Source organism: Zophobas morio, unplaced genomic scaffold, assembly GCF_036711695.1.
Source record: "Zophobas morio isolate AGI-343-1 ecotype UQ-CSIRO unplaced genomic scaffold, CSIRO_AGI_Zmor_V1 ptg000029l, whole genome shotgun sequence".
Taxonomy (NCBI): Eukaryota; Metazoa; Arthropoda; class Insecta; order Coleoptera; family Tenebrionidae; genus Zophobas; species Zophobas morio.
Window position 1 is genome coordinate 7970495 of NW_026972134.1, and position 25089 is coordinate 7995583.

The following is a 25089-nucleotide window of genomic DNA, read 5'->3' on the forward strand; positions in this document are numbered from 1 at the left end:
ATCTAAAATGTCCAAAATAGGATGAGACTATACTTGTGATTTATCATTCCATTCATGTTTTTTAGTTTTGCTTATAGGGGGTGCCTCAAAAAAAATAGTCACTGAGTCAATTTATTTTATTGATTGAATCAAGAATTGCAAAACTGAATTTTGAAATATTGCAGACGTTTTGAAGTTACTGTTTGACATGGTAGGTTTTTAATCAAAATATATCTGTTTATCAAGCCGAAAAACTTTATGACGTCATCTCAAGATTTTGCTGAATATATCCCACCTAAAATGTGCAAAATATCATCAGTCTATTTTCGTAATTTATCATTGCATTCATATTTTTTAGATTTGCTTTTACAGTGACTCAAAAAAAATATTTGGATCAGTCAATTTATTTTAGTGAATAACTCAAGAGTTGCAGAAATGAATACTTTGAGATCTTGCAGACGTTTTAAAGTTATTGTAAGAATGGTAAATTGTTAAGAATATTTATTTATTCCCCCCAAAAAATTGATGGAATGGCTCACTGGAAAATTTAGGGTTATATATATTTTTTGATGCCAAATCTTAAAAAAATAAAAATAAAAAATTTTGTCTAAAAAATAAACAAAAACTTTTTAGAGTGGGCCACCCTTATCACTTAGGGGTATAAAAATAGTTTCAAGCTATTCTCAGACCTACCGAATATACACGAAAAATTTCATACAAATCGGTCAACCCGTTTCGGAGGAGTTCGCTTACAATCACTGTGACGCGAGAATTTTATATGTAATGCATTATTATTTTAGAACAAATTTCATTACCACTTTTCTTTAGAACTTTTAGAGGGGAACAATTTTAACCCACATGATTTTTACGTAACTTTAACCGTTTAAGCAGCGTAAGCAACGGAAGCTGTCAAAGGAGGAATAATTTCCCCGTTTTTCCGAATTTATTTTTTATTGCTACTTCGCTCCCATTGATTGTAGCGTGATGTTATATAACCTATATGTAGATCCGATAAATGGACTATCCAACACAAAAAGATTTTTTGAATTCGAACCAGTAATTTTTGAGATTAGCGCATTCAACCAAACAAACACTTCAGCTTTATAATATAAGTATAGATTATAGGTGTGTAAAGATATATCTGAGTTGAATTTATAGTACCTATTTAGTGATTAGTATGTACTTAATAAGATATCAAAGTGAAAAACACGCCACCGTAGAAACAGTCAAAGTTTATTTTTAGTATGCTTTATCAATGCATGTTTGCGAAAACAAACCTGAGATAAAGTATGCATGCTGGAGACAAAAGTAATAATCTGCGACAAGATGAATTTCGATCCTCTTGAATTGTAAAAAAGTCTGTTGTATATATATTAAAAAAATGGAATTTAAAACGACGGTCGAGGAGATTTTTTACGACTCATTTGGGCATTTAATCTTTCTAGTCGCGCATATATCGCGACGAGAGCTTCAATTCAGCCTAAGCGAGCAACGCGTCCTGAGTGTTAGAAATCAAGTTTACGGAAACCAGACATATTTTAAACAAGTTTGCTTTTAAATTTTCAGTTTTAAGAGAGTGAATCATTACAAATTATAGTACGTTCAATAACACATATATTTTTTATTTCTTGTTTGAAATGAGTAAATATTATCTATGGTTGATTCCCAACTGAGCCGGCAAACCGAAAGGACGTGTGCGTAGGAGTTCATGTGCGAAATTTCACACCAGTGACAATATAGGCAATATTAAAGCTGAATTAAAAGGAAACCGGCATTAATTCACTAAAATACTAATAGGTACAATCGAGGAATCAGGACAGATATCGGATAACCGTAAACCGCCGTGAAGGAAGTTAGAGACAAAGAGGTAATGAGTAGTGAAGAGACAGAAAGAAAGAAAAGGGATAGAGAAGTATAGTCGCCAGAAGAGAAAGAGCAGGTCTTCCAAAGAAGCAAAATAACAGTAACATTACCTCTGCAATCGATAAAGAAGAAAAATCAAGGAAATATAGAGATGGAGGAGGTCAAGAAGATGATCAGCGAACTTGCGACACAAATCAGAGATGATATGAGAGAAAGTAATAAACAATTATTGAAGGAATGGAATATACGGCTTAAAGAGGAGCTTAAAACAATAAGAGAAGAATTAAAACAAGCAAGAGATCAACTACATGAGCAAAATCAAGAAATTAGAGAAAAGCATGAAGAATAGAAGCGAGCTAAAAAAGAAATGGGAAAGAGAGTGCGTGAAGTAGAAAGTCAACTAGATCGAATGGAGAGAGAAAAGAGGAGAAACAAAGTAGTGATGATGGGATTGGAAATAGGAGCAGGAGAGCAGAAGCAGATAATTGGAAAGAGGAATTTAGAAGAGAAAGGCTGAGTAGAGAGTAAAGTTAAAAGCTCGTACAAAATTGCAGAGAATGTTTATGTAGTGGAATTCGAAAATAGAGAATAAAAAATAAATGTAATGAAGAGCAAGAAGAACTTAAAAGGGTCGTTAATTTACATAAATGATGATCTGACGTAAACGGAAAGAAAAATTCAAATCAAAATAAAAGAAGAGGCAACAAAAGAGAGAAATAAAGGAAAAATGGTTAGAATGGGATATAAAAAGTTAACTCTAGATGGCAGAAATTTTGAAGAGCCTAAAGAAAAGGAAGAAAATAAGGAAAAATGGAAGGAAACAAGGCAAAGGAAAAGGAATAAAAGATGCACGTAGGGAAATGGAAAAAGGAAACTGGTACAAATCACGAGAAAAAGGGGTGAAGGTTTTGGAACGTCCAAGGGTGGCGAAAAATGAAAAAGGAGTTCTGGGACTAAGTGGGAAAATTTGATGTGGTGGGGCTAGTAGATACATGGGTACAAAGAGAAAACTGAGAGAAATTTGAAGAAACACTACTACAAGAATATGTATAAGAGTGTCTAAGGTCGACAAAGGAAAAAAAAAGGGGAGAGCAAGCGGGGGAATAGTAATGGGAATTCGAAAAGAAATGCCGGAATTGGAAAAGGGAAGTAATAATAAAAACGGACTAATGAAGAACGTAATACAGCTGGATAACAATCGGTGGGAAATAATAACCGTTTATAGCAAGGAAATGAAGAAAACTAAGATAAACATTGCAAAGAAAACAAAAGAAAAAGGGGACGAAAAAATACTTATAGGAGGGGATTTTAACTCAAGACTGGGCGATAAGGCGACAAGAATAATAGATAAAGAAAAGGAAGAGAAAAGAAGATTAAAATACAAAGTAAATAAGAAAAAGGCAAAATATTGTGGAAGATAATAGAAGAAATGGGATGGAAAATTTTGAATGGAAACAAGGAAGGAGATAAAGAAGGAGAATGGACGTATGAGATTGTCAACGAAGAGGCGTGGTAAGAAGTAGAGAGTTTCAAAGTGGGGGAAAGGGTAGAATCAGAGTACATGCCACTAGAAATAAAAATCAAAGGAAAAGGGCAAGAGTACGAAAGAATAGAAATAGAAAAAAGAAAATGGGATGAAGAGGGAATTCAAAGAAACAGAAGTAGACTAGAAAAAAAGAAATTCGAAGTAAAAGAAGATATAGAAGCTATGACAGCAGAACTGACCAACTCAATTGTAGAAGCTGCGGAAAAAAGAAAGATATACATATGGCAAGGGAGAAATAATGGATGGAACGGAGAATGTAGTGATTTGAAGAGAAAAGCAAAGGAAAAATTAAGAAAATGGAAAAATAACAGGGGAAGGAAGGAGAGTACTTAAAAGCAAGAGATAATTATAGGAGAAAATGTGAAGAAAGAAAAAGAGAAAAACGAGAAGAAGAAGAAGAGAAGATAATAAAGTTCCTGAAAACAGAAGAAGTATGGAGATATATAAACATGGAACGGAGAAGAAAGACTGAAGTCAGTAGGAAAATCAAAATATATGAATGGAAAACACAATTTATGGAATTATTGGGAGGTTGTGAGGAACAATGTTGCAAAATAAATAAAGGAATCACAACGACGGAAGAAATGTGGATAGGTGCGGAAATAACAGAAGATGAAATAAGAAGACAGATTGAAAGACTGAAAAGAGGAAAGGCACCTGGAGGGGATGGAATCCAGAACGAAGCGTGGATGTTCGGGACAGAAGAAGTGAAAGAAAAGATATGAGAAGTGGTAGATGGAGTTTGGAAGGGAGAGAAGGTATAATAATCCCATCACTTAAAAAGGAGCAAAAAAGTGATATGAAGAACTTCCGAGAGATCACCATGCTCAATACGGCGTACAAGATATACACAATGATACTAGAGGAGAGGTTACGAAAGAAGAAGATGAAAGCAGGGGTATCTTACCAGACGGTCAGGCAGGGTTTAGGAAAGGAAGAGGTACTATGGACAATGTGTACATCCTGCGACATTTAGGGCCGGTTTATAGAACAGAGAGTTAAATATTTAATCCTCGAATAGTTTAACAGAGAACTAAAATGTGGAATATGAGCCCGTGATTGGTCAAAACATGCGCGTTGCCTCGCAACGGACCTCAATTAAAAGTTAATCGCGAATTAACTTTAACTTCGCTTTCTATAAATCGTGTCTTAGTGGGAAGAGAAATAAGAAAAGAAGGTGGACGAATGTATGCATTGGTCATAGATTTCAAAGCAGTGTTTGATAGCGTGAATAGAGAGAAACTGTGGGAGTATTTGAGGAGAATCTGGTAACGAAAATGGAAGAAATATATGAAAAAACAGTAAGTAAGGTGAGAGTGAATGGAACAGAGAGCGAGAGTTTTTATACAAATAGAAAAGTGAGACAAGGATGCCCACAAAGCGCCGCATTGTTTGCAATAGGTGAAATGTTCAGAAAAGCACAGACAGGAGGGGTGGTAGTGGGCGTACGCAGATGATTTGGTGATTGTGGTAAAGAAAACAGAAGAAATGAAAAGCAATGATTAAAAGTTTCAAGAAGTATGTACAAAAAAAGGAATTGCAAGTGAATATGGAAAAAACAAAAATGGTGGTGTTTGGAAAGAAAGTAAGAAAGGAGAAAGCGAACAAAGTGATAGGAATAGTATGAGGAATAGGAGAGAGAAACAGACATGATTATAAGAGAAGAATGATGATGTTTGATAGTTTGATCAAAAGTGTGTTTATGTACGGAGCTGAGATTTCGGGATGAAGGCAATGTGAAGAAATAGAGAGAGTGAAAGAAAAATACATAAAATGGACATTGGGATGGAAAAGTATACGCCGGGGTATATAGTGAGAGAAGAAACAAAAAGGGAGAAAATGAGAGTGAAAGTGAGTAAACGGGCGGTTGGATTTGAAGAAAAGTTTAGTGAGAGAGGTGATTGTAAAATATTGCAAGAACGTTGGAAAGAAATAAGAAAGGAAAGGGGAAACATGTTTGGAAAGAAAGAGACAAGTATTATGAAGGAAAGGGATATGCATGTGAAGAAATAGAGAGAATGAGGGAAATGGGAAGGAGTATCATAGAAGAACTGAGTGTAAGAGATCAGGATATAGATAAGCAAGAACGCAGATCGAGAATATCGGAGTCTAGATATAATGCAGAGTATGGAAAAATAGTAAAGGATGAAGTACCAAAGTACAGACACAGAGAGAGTATAAAGGAGAAAAGGATGATGGCGAGATTTAGGTGTGGAAATGAGGTGAAAGAGAATTATTTTTGGATGGATGAAATTGACAGAAGGTGTAGGATATGTTGGAGAGAGGGAGAAACAATAGAGCATTTGCTGGAAGGATGTGAAGGATTGAGAGAATTGGAGGAAAGTAGGGAAGAAGTGCTAAACGAGGATGGAAGAAAACTGGACTGGATGAAATAAGTACGGAATATAAGGGAACTAAGACAAGAGGTGGGCAAGCAGAAAGAATGGAACAATTGTTATTAGATAAAACCCGAATATTTATTTTATTTATTTATTTATTTATTTATTGGTTTATTTGTATTATGTAGATTAAGTTAATTTGTACCCCTAATGGGAATCTTATTAAGCCTTATAAATTTTGACCATCTACATGCTCATTCCTCATTCTAAAGACAAAAACGTTCAGTTTTCGAAATACTGTTTACTATTATGTATAAAGTGTTAAAAAATAAACGTTTGTAGACCCACACAATATTACTAACCTGACATGAATTAAAGTTTTTAATTACTTAACAACCTCATTTATACCTACAATCAAATGTTAAAATTAAATTTCTAATTCCAAAATGTTATAATTAATTTGTGGAAAATGCATTAGCCTGCAACTCTTCTTTTAAATTCTTAATATATTTCATTGTTGCAACTGTTTTTCTTAACAAATCTTGATCATCGCACTCAAGCTGATCGAGTTCTTCTAATAAACGCATCAGGTTTTCATGGATTATGTAGTAATCGATAGAGTCTCTTGTTCCCAAATAAGACTTAATATCACCTTCAAATTTTTTAGCGTTCGAATAAATCTGCTTAACGTGTTGAATCTTTTCTTTACTTGGAAAGTCATCACGTTTAAAACTGATGAAATGACTATCAATATTTAAAACATTTTCATATGGTGTCTTCTTGAATGCAAATTCTGCCACTTGCTTGTTCAAGGCGCATAACATAGATTTAATTTCTCCCAAAGCTATTTTCTTTTGAGAATTGACTTCTTCAATGTCTCCAGGCACGTCTTCAAGGTTTTCTTTCACAATGAAAACTTCTATAATTTTTTCAATGCATGTAGGAAAAGTGTCTGAGACCATAACATTTTGCTCAAGCCATTTAATTTCATGAGTGACAATATGATTTACGTTTATTTTTACTTTTTCACTTAGAAGTTTATTTTTAATGTTGGGTAGAATTTCTAATGCATCCTGTGCAGCAATCTCTGCTTCAAGAGAATTTATTCTATGCTCACACTCCTCCAAATCTGTTTTCTTCAAATTTGTGACATTGTTTCGTGGGAGATGATCAATCGTATTTATTAAAGAATTGACGCAGTGATACAAGTCCTCCATTTTTGTTAAAATTTGATCGTATTGTTCAAAAAACGTATCAAAAACTTTTGTCAGTGCGGGAATATTTTCAACTGGACTTTTATTTGTAATATTCTCTCGTATCTTTGACCGTTGTGTCAAAAGTATATGCTTTTCCTTCTGAAAATTTTGGTTTACTTTTAGATGATATAATTGTTCAGTCAACGTTTCGTATTTTTTGGTAAGTTCAACCACTATAGATGAGAGTTCCTTAAACTGCTTTTCGTAAAAGGTATTCTCAAAATTATGCAAGCTCTGTAGAGCTTCCATTCTTTTTACAGTAATTCTAGGACTAAAACTTTTGATTGCTTCAATCCTTTGTCTGTATTTATTAAATACATGTATCGCGATTTCTGGTATTTGTGGAATTTTAGCTATATCTTTTCGAATACTTTCTAGTTTTTCCAATTCTGACATAATTTTTTCATTTTCATCTGCTCTTTTTTTCAAAGTCTCCAACGCGACTTCGATTTGACTTTGAAGAAAGTTTTTTCTGGTTTTAAAGAAAGAATTGTTTCCAGAAATGCAATCTAAACAGCTACCCATTGCACGAATCTCGCTTGCCTTTGCTTTAAATTTTGCATTTGTCTTCGGAAAAGCGAAATGTTGAGCATAATTTTGATAGTCTTCTATGACTCGGAGTTTCTGTCTTGAATAAACTGCGGCTTCTGCGATGATAAAACCTAATATTCTGTTTTGAATTTCCATTTTGCGTACACGTGTTGACTGATTTGGTGTGTTTATTTTTTCTATTTCTTCTTTTAACTGTATTAATTTAAGTTTTTTTTCGTCGAAAGACGAATATGTTTCGAGTATTTCTGAAATTTGTGTTTCTTTGATGTTTAAAATTTCGTTACTATTTCCGAAGTCCTGTGCGTATGTTTGTCTAGGTACAACTTCTGTAACAAGTTTTTCCATTTTATTTCTTTCTAGGTGACCACCGACGACTTGATTTGCACCAGATGAATGCTTGCCTAAAACTTCTGTAGTCTCTTTTACAGAGGAATTTAGAAATAATTTTAGTAGAATAAATCCAAAATAATTATTTTTTTCCTGGGGCCATGGGCTTTGGTTGATTATCTCCAGTTGTTGCATAAAGTGATTTAAAATTTGTTTGTAGTCTTTAACATCAACTTTGTTGTCTTGTATTCGTCTTGCATTTTCTATCACAGATTGTTTTATACGATGGATTTCCTCCTGATCTACGAAAAATAAGTACAATTTGCAGAGATATGGTACGATCTTTTGTATTATGAAAAATAATTTTTTCACTCACTTTTAGGACCGGATCCAATGCTTCCCAACGGCTGGTTTTGCAATTTTATTTTTACCACTTGTATCATATTTCCAAGTTTGGTAGACTTTGCATGCCATCTCTGGGTTGTTGCTTTTTTTCTTGTTTGCTGTATGTAAACATCAAAAATTTCTAATAACAGAACTTTTGAGTATGGTAAAATGAAAAGTTTTTCTGTGTCTAGTATTTGGTTGAATTTTATCACATTCCTTTCTATTTCGTCCAAATCACTCATATCTGTGGAAAAAGTTCTGTTAAAAATGTCTGAAAGTGAGCATTAAGTTGAACAGTGATGAGAATTAGGAGGTAGTGCACACCTGTTAGATTAAACCACTTCTTTCCAAGAAATTTCTGTATTTGACTCACTGGAGTTTATTAGTCAGTTTTAAACCATAAAAAGAAGTTGATACGAATAAATCAAGTCATATGTCTGAAGTACTTAAGTGTAGATAATAAAATTCTCTAAAAAATACAACGTTTTTATCTGCGATAAGATAAAATTTACTATCAGGTGTTTCATACTTGATGATTTTTTTGATAAAAGCATTCCTTGTCTTTACTATGTCATTGGCTATTTATTTATGTCAAAAAATGGAGGCGACAAAACAAAATTATTGTAGAGTATATTCTGCACGAGTTGTGCAGAAGTTAGAGAAAAACACAACTGCAATAGAACAAAATATGATAAATACGTTTTTGCATTCATGACATTTTTTATTCGTTGCCAAAAATTCTGTACATAACAGTGTACTAAAGTTTCCTTTGGGATAAAAATAAAAAAAAAATATTCGATCAAGAAGACAAACCATCTATTATGATCCGTGACATAACGCCCTGGTTGTTATGGTTTTTGATTTATTTTGTATCATAGATATCATAATAATGATTGAGTGAAATATAAAAAAAGTAATAACTCACGTGTTGGAAGTAATTTTTAGAGATTCTCCGCCACTGCTTTTGAACGCATATGACGAAAATACACTGTTAATGTGTTTATATTTGGTCTGGCGCGGAGTCGCGGTAAATCGGGTGAACAGTCTGTTTATTAAGTTCAGTAATAAATCTAATTCGAGCTATGCTAATCATTTAATAAAAGAAAATCATAGATTTGAAAAGAAGTTCAAAATTTTACATGTTGAAAACAAACCTTTAACTCTCAGTTCTTCCCTCCTTTCAGAAATTCATTACAGGAAATGAGAATAGTTTTCACTTACAATGAGGATGACGGAAGAAAACCTTTATCTAATTAGAATTGTATTGAAAATGAACATCGTAACATTTTTATAATAAACTTATCTTATAATAATTATGCTTATCTATTTATATAATGTTAGTCCTGACAAAACGGGACGTGTTTAAGGTTTATACTTATAAGGCATTGGCTTGTAATTTTTTTTTCAAATCCTTTATATAATTCATCGTTTTAATTGTCTCCTGTAACAAACCGTCGTCTTCGCATTCAAGTTGATCGAGTTCCTCCAATAAGCGCATCAAATTTTCATGAATTATGTAATAATCAATGGAATCTTTTGTACCAAAATAGCATCTAATGCTTTCCTCAAATGTTTTAGCTTTCGAACAAATTTCTTTAACGAATTCTTCGCTTTCTTTGTTCGCAATATGTTTGAAATTAAGATTAGAGAAAAATTTTTCAATATTCAAAACATTTTCAGATAATATCTTTTTAAACGCAAATGCTGCTAGTGGTTCGTCCAAATCACGTAACAAGTGTTCAATTTCTTCCATCGCTAATTTCTTTTGATTACTCATTTCTTGGATTTCTCCACATATGTCTTCAATATTCTCTTTTACAGAAAATATTTTCACAATCTTTTCAGTAAATGTGCAATGTTTTGAACCAGCGTTTTCCTTAAGCAGCTTAAGTTCACTATTAACAATGTAATTTAATTTTATTGACGATTTTTTTATTGATATATCTTTTTTTATGTTCGACAGAATTTCCAGAAAGCATGCATGTGCCGTGTTTGCTTCAAATAAAGCTACTTTGTCCTCAAGTTCCTTTAAAGTTTTTTCCTGAACCGTGATGTTGCTTTGCGGAAAATTTTCCAGTGTATTTTTTAACCATTTTATGTTTGTTTTATAGTCATTAATTCTCTTCAAAGTATCCAAATATTGATTAAAATAATCACCAAAAACTTTCAATAAAGTGTGAACATTGTCAGGTGGACTTTTGGTAGTTATAATTTTCTCTACGTCTATCTGCCCTTTTAAAATTGTTGATTCCTGTTGAAACGGTTCATCAAGGTTCAAATTATGTAACTGTTTAGTTAACGTTTCGTACTTTTCGGTAAGCTCAGTCACTAAAGGTAAAAGCTCCTTAAAATGCTCTTTGTAAAAGTCTTTTTCAAGACTGTGCAAACGCTGTAGAACCTCCATTTTTCTTCCAATACTTCTAGGACTGAAACCTTCCACTTCTCCAATCTGCTGTCTGTAATGATTAAATATAAAAAATGTTGCTTTCTTATTCAGATTACTGTCAGTTATTTGTTTTTCAATGTTGTCCAGTTGCTCCAATTCCAATATAGCGTTTTCGTTTTCCTCAGCTCTTCTTTTCAAAATATTGAGCGTTTCATCAATCCGTTTCTGGATAACGGTTCTTCTCTCTCTGAAAAATGTATTGTCTTCAGGAATGCAATCTTTACAACTTGTCATTTTATTAATGTCGCTTGCTCTGACTTCATAGGTTTCAATTCTCTTCGGAAAAGCGAACTGTTGAGCATAGTTTTGATAATCTTCTATGGCTTTTAGTTTCTGTCTCGAGTAAACTGCAGCTTCAGCTATAATAAAACTAGACAGATTCTGTATAATTTTATTTTTGCGTTCAGTTACTGCCTCATTTGTTTCATCTATTTTGGCGATTTCTTGTTTTAACTCTTCTAGTTTCAGTTTTTTTTCAACAAATGTTGAATGCGATTCAAGTATGTCTGAAATCTTGGTTTCTTCGATGTTTAAAATTTCGTTCACATTTTTAGTAGGCATTCTTCTTGCGTTACTGTTTAAGTTTACTTTTTCCTTTTGTAATAAGTTGTCTGTTCCATTTGTACACGGTTTGTGTTTATTTTCCGTGGAAACTTGTGAATTGGTCAAATCCGTACTTGTGGTGTCTGGATTGCCTAAAATATGATATTCGAAAGTGGAACAAATAAATCCAATGTAAATTTTACAATTATAATTGAAAATGGTTTTATACTGCTGTTATTTTATTTTTTTCTTACCTTCATCAAGCTCGCCATTTTCGACTTTTTCAAGTGAAGTACGTAAGAACAATTTTAAAAGTATTCTTGCCACATGGAGTTGTTCGTCGTGATGAAAAGGGGATTGGCTGTTTTTTGTAACAACCAGCTCTGGAACAGCACGTTGTAAAAGTGTTTTGTAGTCGTCTACAGATATTTCATTATTTTGTATTTTATTTGTGATACCCAGAAAAACTTGTTTCTTAAGAGAAATGTCTCGAACATCTGTAACAAATTATATCAGGTAGTGTCTGCCCCGGTACGTCATGTTATTATTATTTACCGAATCTAATGTCGGGAAGCAGGCTTTCTTGTAATCGCATTTTTTTCAATTTTGTTTTCACGTCGCGTATGTTATTTTCAACATTGATATATTCTGGTGATACACTTCGAGAGACTCTGCATTTTTTTAATTTTCTGATCTGTTGTAAGTAATAATCCAGAACAGTCAAGAACTCATCTTTTAAGGGTTGTAGAATTGTACCTTCCGCATTTAGTTTATTCTTAAGGCTCGTCACACTATTTCCAATATCATTCAGTTCCTTTTTCGAACAAAAGACTTGCTAAAAATTAAACATAATTTCTAATTATGAAAAATTTTGAAGGTTTGTTTTTTTTACCTCAATTAATGTTGTCATGAAACCTTTTCCGTCATTTGTTGGCATTGTATGAACGCTTGTTGAACAACTTTAGATAACTGTCTGCACACTTGTTGGTTAAAAAACGTTGTTCGTTACCAAGTCTACCAAGTTTACAAAATTTTAGATAGGTTAAATTAGGTGAACACAAGAAACCATTTGAGCAATTTTCAACTACGTCAACTGTTAATCAACTCTTTTAGATAACAAAAATGCCTAAAGTAAATAATCTTAACAACATATAAACAAGATACGATAAGATAATGGTTGTGTTTGATTATTTACTACTGGAGAAAATTTTGATAAAACGGTTTCACCTAATTACTAATATTTTCACGTAGAAACCTGTAATAACATTTGTCTTACCGGTTTACCATTGCTCTATAATGGTCTAGATTTGAGATACGTTACTGAAAAATAATACGCTAGGGCATTAGGAATAGTTGCTATAGTAACGTCAACAGGAAACGCAATCGGCTGAAAATCAACTATTGCATAGTGTATTGTTGGTTGTGTAGATACGGCGCAAATTTATATTATTGAAACCACGATTTCCAACAACAGGTAAAATTTAATCTGGTTGCAAAAACTGGTAAAACATATTTTAATGGTTAATTCGCTCTTAAATCCAAGGAAATAAATCAGTTCTACTGGAATACCTAAATCCAACCAATAAAAGAATGTGCGAAAATGACTTTTTTGTAAATATCAAAAACTACACGGTAACATATAATTCCTATAACTGAATGCTATGAAACTTTGGATATGTTTTAAAGTTATTGTAAGGATGGTAAATTTGTGTTCAAAATATATCTGTTTATCACCTCCAAAAAATTAATGACGTCGTCTCAAAATTTTACCGAATAAATCCTGTCTAAAATGTATCAAATATGACGTCCAGAGTTGTGATTTATCACAGCATTAATATTTGTTACAATTGTTTATACAGAGTGATTCAAACAAATTAATGAATGAGCCAATCTATTTTATTGAACAAATCAGGAACGGCTCACTCCACTGCCCCGAAAATTTGGGAACAATACTGTTATTATTAGTATTCCACTACACAAACATACTAAAGGGTTATACCGGTAAAACCTTTTTTAAAAACATTTTCTTCAACTTCTGTCGAATTGGTCATTAGATCATAGTGACATTCTACGCGTATTATGATTGTCATCACTGACTCATCAGTCACAAATAGAGTAAATATATATTCTAATGGAGGTACTTATCAATCGATATCAACCAAAAATAACTATTGGTGTCCAACATCGGTTGCTATATTTTCCACACAACCTAGCATGCTAATTATTATTGTACAGAATAATTGAGGGAATATACTTGAAGATAGTAGTAGTTGCTGAACTTGGGGGATGCGTGTGGGCTCCTCACACAAAATTACCTGTTTATTGGACTCTTTCGAAATTTTTGAATTGGTGAAACAACTGTCTAGGATGTGAATGGTTTTTTAGAATAAGTTATCAGCGAGAGTCTGAAAATCTGTTCATTATATAATTATTTTGACTTTGGTGTTTTGGTGCCATTCCTTTGAGTATTATTATTATATATATAATTGTTTTTTTGCTTTTTCATATTTTATATGTATCCTCAGGGGTTTCTACGTCATAGTTGTACGTATTCCTTAGTTTCCTACATACGTAGTCCAGGATGCACTATCAAGATTTTTACCCTCCAACTGTGTGTCTCCACTTACGTAAATTACTGTTACGTTGATCGGTGAATTAAAATCGGTGTGGGTTAAACTCAACAATGTATTTTTTAGTAACTCGAATTTACACGACTAATTACAGAACGATTATGTACAAAATAATCCCGACGCAAGTTAACAGGATCTTCTCGGCACTCGCTGGACTCGACTCGATTGAATTCAGCTTTCGTTGTCTGTTCGGTTCCCATTTAAACAGCCGCTTTCAGGCTCTTCTCCGGCCACCGTCACGGACAGTGAGTCATCGTCGCCGTATATACGAGAACCCATAGGCGTCGTACCGGGGCGGCGTATGGGTTTATTTCGTAACATTACTTTTATCCATCTGTCATCTCTGTCGACAACAGCGATATCAAGCTATGTAACTTCCTGTTTTATTATACTTGTGTCCAAACTGTAGCTGCAGTTGTGGGTTTATTCAACAGCTTCAAGACGGTGAAACTTGCTTTTTTGGTTGCTGCTAAAGTAGCTTCGCTGTAAATCCGCAGGTACAGTTATTACTCCCGTATTCACATTTTCACCTACTCTTTCTTCTCCATATTCCTTAGTTCTTTTAATATAATCGTATACATTTCCTGCGGCGTCGTTTTAACAACACCGTATTTTCGTTTTACTACGAGAGTTTGAGTGGTCTGAATAGACCTTAGGCTTTCCTGAAATTGAACATCGTCGTAGCCTATGCAGAACTATGGATTTTTGTTATCCAAACATAAAAAAATTAAGTTCCAGAAGTTGTTATTAATAGGACTACAATGATTCACACTCCCCTACAAGGCAAGAATTTTACTAAACATCGTCAAGGGTAAACTGAAGCATTTAAAAGATCGCCAATCTCATATTTATAGAGATGGAGAGTGAAATAAAAAGCTTGATGTTTTTGCATTTTTTTCAACAATTGCTGCACTTTTTATGAATTTTACTTTACTTTATCATAACCCTGTATATATATTTCTAATTTCTTTCCTAGTTGACAGATCATGGAATCTATATTTAATTGCTCTTTACAACGAAATGATTCTTTAATACATCCTTTTTGTTCTTTATCGATGGTGTCCCATTGAAAACAGTGTTGACAGATTTTTTGTGTTATGTATGGAGTTAATATTTTGTAACTTGTGATAGGTCTGCATTTTTAATAATAATAATAATAATTAGTAATTTATTATCCAACGGGCAGAAGCCCATCTAGGAAAAAATAGTACATGTGTTTCTAGCTACATAATCACATAAATAGTAATATAGTACAGATACTTTAAGAGTAGACATAAACATTAAAATGAATAAAGAAATAAAATCTTACAACGGATCAACAAACTAAAAATTAAAGAAAAAAAATTTACATTTATCAGAGAATTGATGCAATGTCATACCGAACAAATCCAGAGACTGCCTATACTTATTATATAACCGTTGCATGTGAACTAATGGGGAGTAAAAATGTTGATTTGATTTAACTATATTACAATGGAAAAGCATAGGTTGTCTTACATTATTTGATCTGGGCACTAATATATGTATGTATTCTAGTAAAGCGCTATCTTGTATGATATTATGAAAAATTTTGAATAAAAACATAAGTAAATAATAGTCTCTTCTTGCAGATAGTGGTACTAAGTTTAATTGCCGCAAAAGTATATCATGAGGATAATGTAGTGTTGGATATCTACCATATTTCTTAAAATAAAGATATTTAGTAAACTTTCGTTGTACTCGTTCTAAAGATGTTATGTGGGCAATATAATAAGGACTCCAGACAACTGAGTTGTATTCTAATGTGATGGATCTTACATATGAGTTATAGAGTTGCATAATGCAGTTCATGTTACTAAATTCACGAGAATTTCTTACAATAAAACCCAACGTACGCATGGCCTTATTAATAATATAATGTACATGAGGTACAAAAGACAAAGTTGTATCCATAATGAGACCTAAATCTTTAAACTCCGTACATCTTTTTAAAGAACCATTTAGCATATTATAATCAAAAAAAATATTACAATTCTTGCGGCTATAAGTCATAATTCGGCATTTGTCTCTGTTCATAAACAACCTATTAACATTACACCAATCGACAACACTGTCTATGTTACGTTGTAAAATTAGACAATCTTTTATGTTATCCACGACTTTGACTATTTTAAGATCATCTGCATATAATAAGATTTTACAGTCGGGACTTACACTTTTAACAATATCGTTTATAAATATGACATATAATAGGGGACCTAAATTTGAGCCTTGCACCACTCCGGATGGACAATCGTAAACAAAAGATTTGTGACCACTATATTCTACAAACTGTTTTTGATCAGCAAGTATAGATCTAACCAAAGACACCAAATTATTACATAAGCCAAAAGATTTTAATTTGTGTAACATAATCCTGTGATTTACCTTATCAAATGCTTTTGACAAATCTGTATAAACAGTATCAATTTGCAATCTTAGGTCTAAAGAGGATGAAACAAAATGTATAAATTCACAAAGATTAGTACTGGTTGATTTACCTTGAACAAATCCATGTTGGAAGTCGGATATTTGATGTATAACATGTCTATAAATAATCTTAGATAATATGGTCTCAAACAGTTTTGCGAAATTATGTATGATAGCTATCGGTCTTTAATTAGTAACATCTTTATTTGATCCTGATTTAAATATTGGACAGACCTTCGCTGTCTTCCAAACAGATGGAAAAACCGCCGACTCAACAATTAGATTGAATAAATAACACAAAGGTTTTGCTAAACATGAAATACAGTCACGAACAAAGAAAGCAGGAATGTTGTCAGTACCCATCGTTAAGTTAGGTCTTATCTTCCGACTAGCTTCAATAATGTCATTTTCCGTGATATGAAATTTGTGTAGCACTGGTATATTAAAATCACAACCAAGAATTTTGTCACATATCAACATATCACAGTCACACATATCGCAGACAGAATGATCGCAATTGGACATATCACAGCATTTGGAATCACCTGATAGAGGAGCTGTAGAAGAATCACAGAAAACGCTAGAAAAGTGTATATTTTGAAGGATATGTTGTGTCATCATCTTTAGGTTTTAGATATGTTACACCATGACATAAAAACGTTGGAAATGTAGATGGGTTTGGCTGCTTGAGTAAATGAAGGTGTATATAATCGAATTTTTTGATCCAAAAATGATGTATTTACATTCAGTCCTATATATCCCCAAATCAGCACAGCTTTCTACCTGGTAAGTCCACAGTAACAAATTTAATAACTATTACTCAGTTTATATGTGAGTAGTTAGATAATGCTCGTCAAGTGGATGTTGTGTATACTGATTTTTCCAGTGCTTTCGATATGGTTGATCATGGCTTGCTACTAAACAAACTTACATCATTTATTGCTCTTATTAAGTCATACTTCTCAAATCGAAAAAACTATATATTTTATAACCGGTTTACATAGACATCAGGTGTACCGCAAGGTTCTAATCTGGGATCACTGTTTTTCATAGTATTTATTAATAATCTGCTCTGAATGCTATCTACACAGTAGTCGTATTCTTTTAGATCAGGGAGCTCAACAACATTTAATTACCGAGAATTTGTGCAGATTACGACAGTTGATATTGATTGGTGAATATGTAAGAGTGACGTATGTAAGATGTAGAATATGGTGAACAAAGCATGCGAAGTTGAATTGAAATCTATAAATGGCAATTTTAAAACAAAAATTAAGTGTTTGGTAGTACCGACGATTAATACCAATTTTCCTGCGGAAAGTTTATAAGTCAGAAATACCAGTACCTGATACTCTCCAACTTGCAGATTCTAATTTTAATGTTTCTTCATCATTGGATTTGCTAGTAGGGGCAGGATTACTTTCGGAAATGTTAAGAGATGCGCGAATTCGGTTATCTAATCAATAAACATGTTTATAAAACACCGTACGTGATTGGATATTAGGCGGTCCATTTTAGACAGCGGCCATTCAAATAAACAACTCAATCTGTTGTAATGTAGAAAAATAATATTGATGCGAAATTAGAGACATTAGTAGGCAAGTTTTCGGAAATCGAAAATGTTTACAAGCGCAAAAGGGATCATACAATTGATGATAAAAAATGTGAATAAATTTTTGTTGATAATTACACGCGAAACCCGGAAGGCAGATATATAGTAAAGCTTCAGTTTAAAAGAGAGGTTTCCGATTTGGGAGATACCAAAGAAATCGCATTTAAAAGGCTAAAGTTACTACAAAAGCGTTTTCGACATGACTCATATTTACCAGTTATTGAAGAAAACCTTGTACGTGGAATAATTCGTATATGTATTAAGTGTGTAAGAACAAGTCCAATACCTTGCGAACAGTTAATGGTCAATTTACTTGAAAGTCGAGTTACACCAGTTAGACCGTTTTTAAATTGCGGTGCTGATTACCATGTTCCAATCACTTTAAAGTTCGAACGTGGACATAATCGCAAAACAATCAAATGATAAAAGAAGCATTGACACCGTTGTCATTAATATGTCAAATAGTGCCACTTATTCTAACCCTGCACCGAAAATTTGAGTTAATTTGGATTTTTCATTTCGGTTTTATAAGTTGTTACTCAAAGAAAAATGAGCAACTTAAAATTAGAGGATCGCACCATTATAAAGTTTTTAATAAGAGAAGGCCAGCAGCCAAAGACAATTCGTGAGATGATGGTGTCAGTATATGGAAATGATGCACCGTCTTATTACCTAATAAAATTTTGGTCTAAATAATTTCGGTAGAGACGTGAATCCATCGAAGAAGACCTCAGAAATGGAAGACCAAAAACAGCAACAGATGCAGAATGACTCAAAAAGTTGAAGCTATGGTCCTCGAGGATCGGTGTCTTAAGGTTTACACAATTAGCAGGACATAAAAATATCCAAATCTAGTGTAATAACCATATTGCATGAAAATTTAAACATGAGTAAAGTCTCTGCCCGATGGGTTCCACGATTGCTGATATCCGAACAAAAACTGCGCAAAATGGAAATTTTACAAAATCATTTGGAAACATTTGAAGAGCATTGCGACTTATTGTTTCAAATTATGACCGATGACGAGAATTGGGTACACTACTGGGACCCTAAAACAAAATCTGAATCAAAGCAATGGGTTCACAAAGGATCTCCACCCCCAAAAGAGCCACGGCCGGAACCATCTGCCCAAAAATTGAAGACAATCGTTTTTTGAGACATTAGACGCATACTTCTTATTGAGTACATACCTAAAGGTATAACAATAAAAGTAGACACTATGCCATCACTCTCAAAAGTTTGTGTAAGGCAATTAATGAGAAACGGCCCATGTTGACCAACAGAGAAGTGTTTGTGCTACGCGACAATGTGAGGGTGCATGAGGCGGCTAAAATTCAGCACGTTGTGCAAGAATTCAGGTTCGTTGGAGTGGACCATTCCCTCTATATTTCTGATTTAGCTGCGTCTGACTTTTATTTATTCAGATTGTTGAAAAAACTTCTCCGCGGACGTCGTTTTAAGTCTGATGAATGCCTAAAAGAAGCAGTTTACCATTTTTTCGACGATCAGGAAAAAATATTTTTTTCAAGGGCATAAATTCATTGGAGAGTAAATGGCGCAAGTGCGTTGGTGTTCGGGGTGATTATATTGAAAAATAAAATTATCACCAAAATCGTACATCTTTTGTGTCATAGTCAGGTAGAAAATGTATTAGTGACCCTCGCATGTTTTTGTATGCATGGTTACAAAGGCTATTCATCCAGAATTAGTTGATGATTATACTAGCGGGACGATCTTTGTAGGGGCAAATAACGAACTAAAGGCCCTACAAAATCTTTTTATTGGTGAGAATCTTAAAGCGGTTCAGACAGACTTGGCTGATTATTATTAAGACCCACCACTGACCCGGACATGACCGGCATTAAGGCAAGACTTCTATCATTACGGGTACTAAGACCAAGTAATGATATGCATTGATTAGATTAACAAAACAACTTTCGAGATTCTAGAATTACAGCATAAAAATTAGTCTGCTATTATTCTCTAATCTCACCCCATCCCCAAAAGTCTAGCGTAACTACCGACCATTTATCCGCGCATCACTTGGAAAGTGACCTACACTACTCTGACCTACTGGTGCTAATCTAATCTGACTGACATGATCAGACTGTTCGAGAAACTTACGAACAATATGACATTTTCCTAACAAAACAGCTTTTTGAATTTTGACAATTATTGAATCATTCAAATGCAAAGTCTTTAAATTCTCAACTAAGCTATTTGGGACTACACCTACATTAGAGATAATTAAGGGTAGAATTGAAATTTTTTTAAGATTCAACATGGATTTCATTTCTATCGATAATTGTAGATATTTTGAAATCTTGGTGTGGTATGTTTGAATAATATTGTTTGTGTTAGGAATAGCAATGTCAATGAGAATGGCTTCGTTCGTGTGTTTTTTGATAAGTATGATGTCTGGTCTGTTAGCTGTAATGTTTAAGTCTGTAAGTATTGTACGATCCTAGTATAATTTGTATTTGTTATTTTCAAGGAACGGAGATGGAATGGAAGTGTAATACGGTGTCGTATCTTCGATTAAGTTCATAAGTGTTTGTAATCCTTTGTGAATGATTTTGGCTGGGTTGTCGTGTCTAGCTTTGTAGTCAGTTTGTCCCAGGATGCTGCAGGAGGAGATTATGTGCTGGATCGTTTCAGGTTTTGCTTTGCAGAGGCGACAGCAGTCGTTTCTTATGTTCGGATCTTTGATGATGTATTTTCTGTAATTCTTGGTATTGATTACTTGGTCTTGAATAGCAAACACAAATCCTTCTGTTTCGGCATACAAACTTGATTTTTTTAACCAAATCAATGACATTTTCTTATTGACATGAGTTTCTTCTAAGTCTTTGTAGAATTTTCCATGTAGTTGTTTTTGTTTTAGCCCACTTATTATTTTGTCTATTGTGTGGGGGGTGTGGATTTCTTCGGTGTTCGACAGATTTAAGGGTGTGTGGTTCAAATCTGCTCTTGTGATGGTGCGAAACATTTCATTTCTTTCCGCTCGTTTCAAGAAATACTTCTTCAGATCGGAGATTTGTCTCTGATATAAGTTTTCTAGGTTCTGGGAACCCCTTCCTCCATTCTGTCTTGGTAATGAGAATCTTTCAATCGACGATTTTGGATGATGCCTTCTATACTGTGTGAAGATTTTCCTTGTTGCGATGTTTAAATTTTCAAGTTCAGTCTTCAAAAGAATATGTCAGATTCCAAAAGAATATGTTAGCAGTGGAACGCAGAATGTATTTACTGCTTTCATTAAATCTTTTCCATTTAACTGTGTCTTCAATATTAATTTTAATCTCGTTAGGTATTGATCTTTCAACTGTGTTTTCGTTTTGGTATGATTGATGTGGGAGGATTGACAGAAACCCAGATATTTGTATGTATCATTTCGTTCTTGGGCTTCGATTATTTCGTTATTCTGGGTTATATGTGGTACTTGGTGTTGGACGCCTTTTCTGATTGCTTGGGTCTTACATTTCTCATTACCAAAACACATACCAATATCACCGGAAAATTGTTCAGTCAGATTTAATAGGTTTGTTAACTGATTTTGTGTACTTGCATATATTTTTATGTCATCCATATACAGCAAGTGACTTATTCTGTTTTCTCTTTGTTTGTTAATTCTTATATTGAACCCATAATTGCAGCTGTTCAGGATATCGGAGAGGGGATTTATTGCTAAGCAGAACCATAAAGGGCTAAGAGAATCCCCTTGAAAAATTCCTCTTCGGATCATTATTGGATCTGACTGAATTGTTTGTTCATTTAAGGTTATTTGGAGGGTGGTCTTCCAAAATTCCATGGAACATTTGAGAAAAGTGCAGATTTTAGTATCAATTTTGTATAATTTCAGAATTTTGCATAGCCAGGAATGAGGCACAGAATCGTAAGCTTTCTTATAATCAATAAAAGCAGTATATATGTTTCGGTTTTCTTTTCTAGCTTGTTCACAGATGATGGAATCTATGATTAATTGCTCTTTGCAACCAAAGGATCCTTTAATACATCCTTTCTGTTCTTCATTAATGATGTCAGAGTTAAAACAGTGTTGATAGATTTTTTGTGTAATGCATGAGGTTAATATTTTATAGATTGTCGGTAAACATGTGATAGGTCTGTATTTTGATGGATTTTTTGTGTCGTTATCTTTAGGTTTTAGGTATGTTACACCATGACATAAGAATGTTAGAAAGGACGATGGGTTAAGAAGGAACTGATTTAAGTGATGTAGTAAATGAATATGTACACAATTTAATTTTTTTATCCAAAAATTATGGATTTTGTCTGGTCCTGGTGATTTCCAGTTGTGTGTCTTATTGATGGTATTTATTAATTCCGCAAGTGTTATCTGATGATCATTCGTTGGTGTAACTGTGGATAGTTTATGGGATATATGAGGAATCCATTTGGCAGATTGGTTAAATTCAAATTCTTTAGACCAAAGTTTTGACCAAAATGTTGTTACATCCTGTGAACTTGGAAGTTGACCGGATAATTGAGTTTTGCTTGAATTAGTTAAATGTTGATATAATAGTTTTTCGTTGTTTAAAAATTTAGTGTTATGAATTTTCCTGAGATGTGATTGTTTGTATCTTTTAAGTCGTTTGCTATATAAGGAAAGTTTTTGTAATAGGGTATCTTTAATTTGGGATAGTGTTGTGTTGTACCTACTCATCGTAATCAGATTGATGAAAATTATTGTTGGTCAGTATCGAATGCATACATGTCATGATATGTGGTGTTTTAACTCCTCTAAGGTACTGTGTTATTTGACCTAGTTGTTTTCTAATGTTATTAATTTTATAATTTAACCGTGTTTCCCAATGAGGGGTGGAAGGTATACGATTGGTGTTTGTATTTATTATGTTATCTTTATATGTGTTAATTTGAATACAAGTTAAAGCTGCACAGTAGATAATTGTATGAAGTTTTTCAAAAGAGATCGAGTTTGTGAGATATTTTGGTAAAATGAAGGAGTTCATTATTTCTATAATTGCCAGAAACTTTTTAGAATAACACTGGCGGGGAAGTGAATGTCTATCATTTGGTTTTAATTTAGAACATGTTTCGAAAGTTAATTTAAATTGGTCTTCAATTTCATTTTGGAAATTAATGTGAAATTTAAAATTCTTGTTTACAGTTTTGATTAATGTGTCTTCGGTGTTGTAGTACGTGTTTTGTAGATTATCTGTGATGTTAATTTGGTTTTGGATTGTTCTTGATAAATTGTTAAGTGATTTGTCAGTTAATGTCTGGGATCTGTTTGATAGTGTGTTGGTAATTTGTGTTATGGTTGTGATCTTATTTTGAGGTGTTTTGTTTAATAAATCTTTAGTAAATGTGTCAGTCGGTGTCTCTGGTGTATTTGATAGACTACTGTTACTAATTTGTGGTATAATTGGGATCTTATTTTGAGATGTTGTTTTTGACAAATTGGTGACAGATGTATCAGTCAGTAATGTATTTGGTGGTGTGTTGTTGATATCTTTAGGAAGTGGATTAATGGTTTTGGAAAGTTCATTTTTTAATTGTTCTAGAGTAAGTTGAGGTATGTAGTTATTTTTAACTATAGCTCTACGTTGATCTGCTAAATTTTGAATGGTAACTGGAAAATTTATTTTATTATTATTACTAATATTCACCTCCACAGTACAACCATTTATTGGGGTAAGATGAATCTATTTAACATTAAAACTAACTTAAATTTAACACTACCATGCAGTCTGTAACAAGCATATATTTTTAATTATTCTTGAAGTGGTATTAAAGATGTCGAACATAGGTATCCTGGTTTCTGTTGTAATTTTCTCAAGTGTGTAAATTGGCGAAAATTGACGCACATTAGTGCGAGCTGTAAAAATGTAAAATGTGTCATATCTACGCCCATTTACCCTTGGAACTAACATATATACATTTCAATAAATCTTGGCAATCGATATTTCCAGAGACAATTTTGTATAAGAATATGAACGAAAAATATCAACGTCTTTCCTGTACACTATTGATGGAAAAGGTTTGTAAGAGTTCTTCTTCAGGAAAGCCTCTTGGAGGGTAGAAACCAAATTTCTTATAATGTAAAAATTTTAAAAATTTTCTCTCTTTTTCTATCATGCTAACATAGATTTATATATCCTGGGGCCCATATATTACACACATACTCTAATTTAGTTGCGTAAGACAAAGCCGAGAGATTTCAAAGCTGACATGATCATTGTTTCTACATGATTGTTGAATGACAATTTCTTGTCAAATATCACTCCTAAATCCTTGACAACGTCAAATCGTTGTAATACTACATCGTCAATCATGTAATCAAATAAGAGGAGCATATGCTTCAAAGAAAATGTGATCACGCCACACTTACCGATATTCAGTAAAAGACCGTTTTCCAAACACCAAACTAATAACCTGTGTAGGTCATTTTGCAATTTGAGACAGTCGTCCACGCATCTTATTACTCTGAATTTTTAAGTCCTCCGCATATAGTAAACAACGACTTTCTATTGAAGATGTTATGTCATTAATAAAAAGAATAAACAGGAGAGGTCCAAGAACCGATCCTTGAGGAACGCCTGATGTTGTATTTATTTCCACAGATTTAAATTCTTTACGGATCACAAACTGCGTTCTACCAAAAAGATACGACTTCATCAACTCTAATAGACGATCGCATAAACCAAAAGAATTTAATTTGTTAATTGACTTGAAATGATCAATCCTATCGAATGCTCTTGAAAAATCGGTGTACACCGTATTCACCTGGTGTCCGGTGTCGATTGTGCCTGATAAAAATTGTGTAAACAAACATAAGTTGGTCTCAGTGGAACGACCCTTAACAAAACCATGTTGCAGTGGTGAGATGTAGGACTGAGCATGACACATAATACTCTTATGTAGCAGGATCTGGAACACCTTGGAGAAATTGCATAAAAGTGTGATAGGACGATAATTTTCAATTCGTTTTTATCCACTTTTTTATATATTGGACAAATAGAGGACTGTTTCCATAGTGAGGGGTACACACCAGAGTTGAGACACATGTTAAAAATAAGCATAAGTGAAAATATTAGGACAGTCTTTCAGAATAAAAGCTGGAATACAATTTGGCCCAGATGTCTTTTTTTTTAGCTTCAATAGTGCTTGATAGACCTC

At 33.4% G+C, this 25089-nt stretch overlaps 2 protein-coding genes across 4 annotated transcripts; both read right to left on the reverse strand.

Moving 5' to 3' along the window:
* Window positions 1-5864: 5864 nt before the first annotated feature.
* Window positions 5865-8677, reverse strand: LOC135137263 (uncharacterized). Of its 3 annotated transcripts, none has more exons than XM_064066877.1 (3): window positions 8574-8677; window positions 8239-8493; window positions 5865-8164 (listed from the first exon to the last, which is right to left on the reverse strand). In XM_064066877.1, exons 2-3 carry the CDS (start codon window positions 8489-8491, stop codon window positions 6183-6185), a joined length of 2235 nt encoding a protein of 744 aa, XP_063922947.1. In that variant the 5' UTR covers window positions 8492-8493; window positions 8574-8677; the 3' UTR covers window positions 5865-6182. The 3 variants fall into 3 exon arrangements, with proteins under 3 accessions (XP_063922947.1, XP_063922948.1, XP_063922946.1); XM_064066878.1 differs by having other exon boundaries at window positions 8239-8507; XM_064066876.1 differs by having other exon boundaries at window positions 8239-8520.
* An 816-nt stretch (window positions 8678-9493) lies between these two features.
* Window positions 9494-12338, reverse strand: LOC135137579 (uncharacterized). The gene is made up of 4 exons (XM_064067268.1): window positions 12131-12338; window positions 11794-12073; window positions 11493-11735; window positions 9494-11390 (listed from the first exon to the last, which is right to left on the reverse strand). Exons 1-4 carry the CDS (start codon window positions 12173-12175, stop codon window positions 9625-9627), a joined length of 2334 nt encoding a protein of 777 aa, XP_063923338.1. The 5' UTR covers window positions 12176-12338; the 3' UTR covers window positions 9494-9624.
* Between the last annotated feature and the right edge of the window lie 12751 nt (window positions 12339-25089).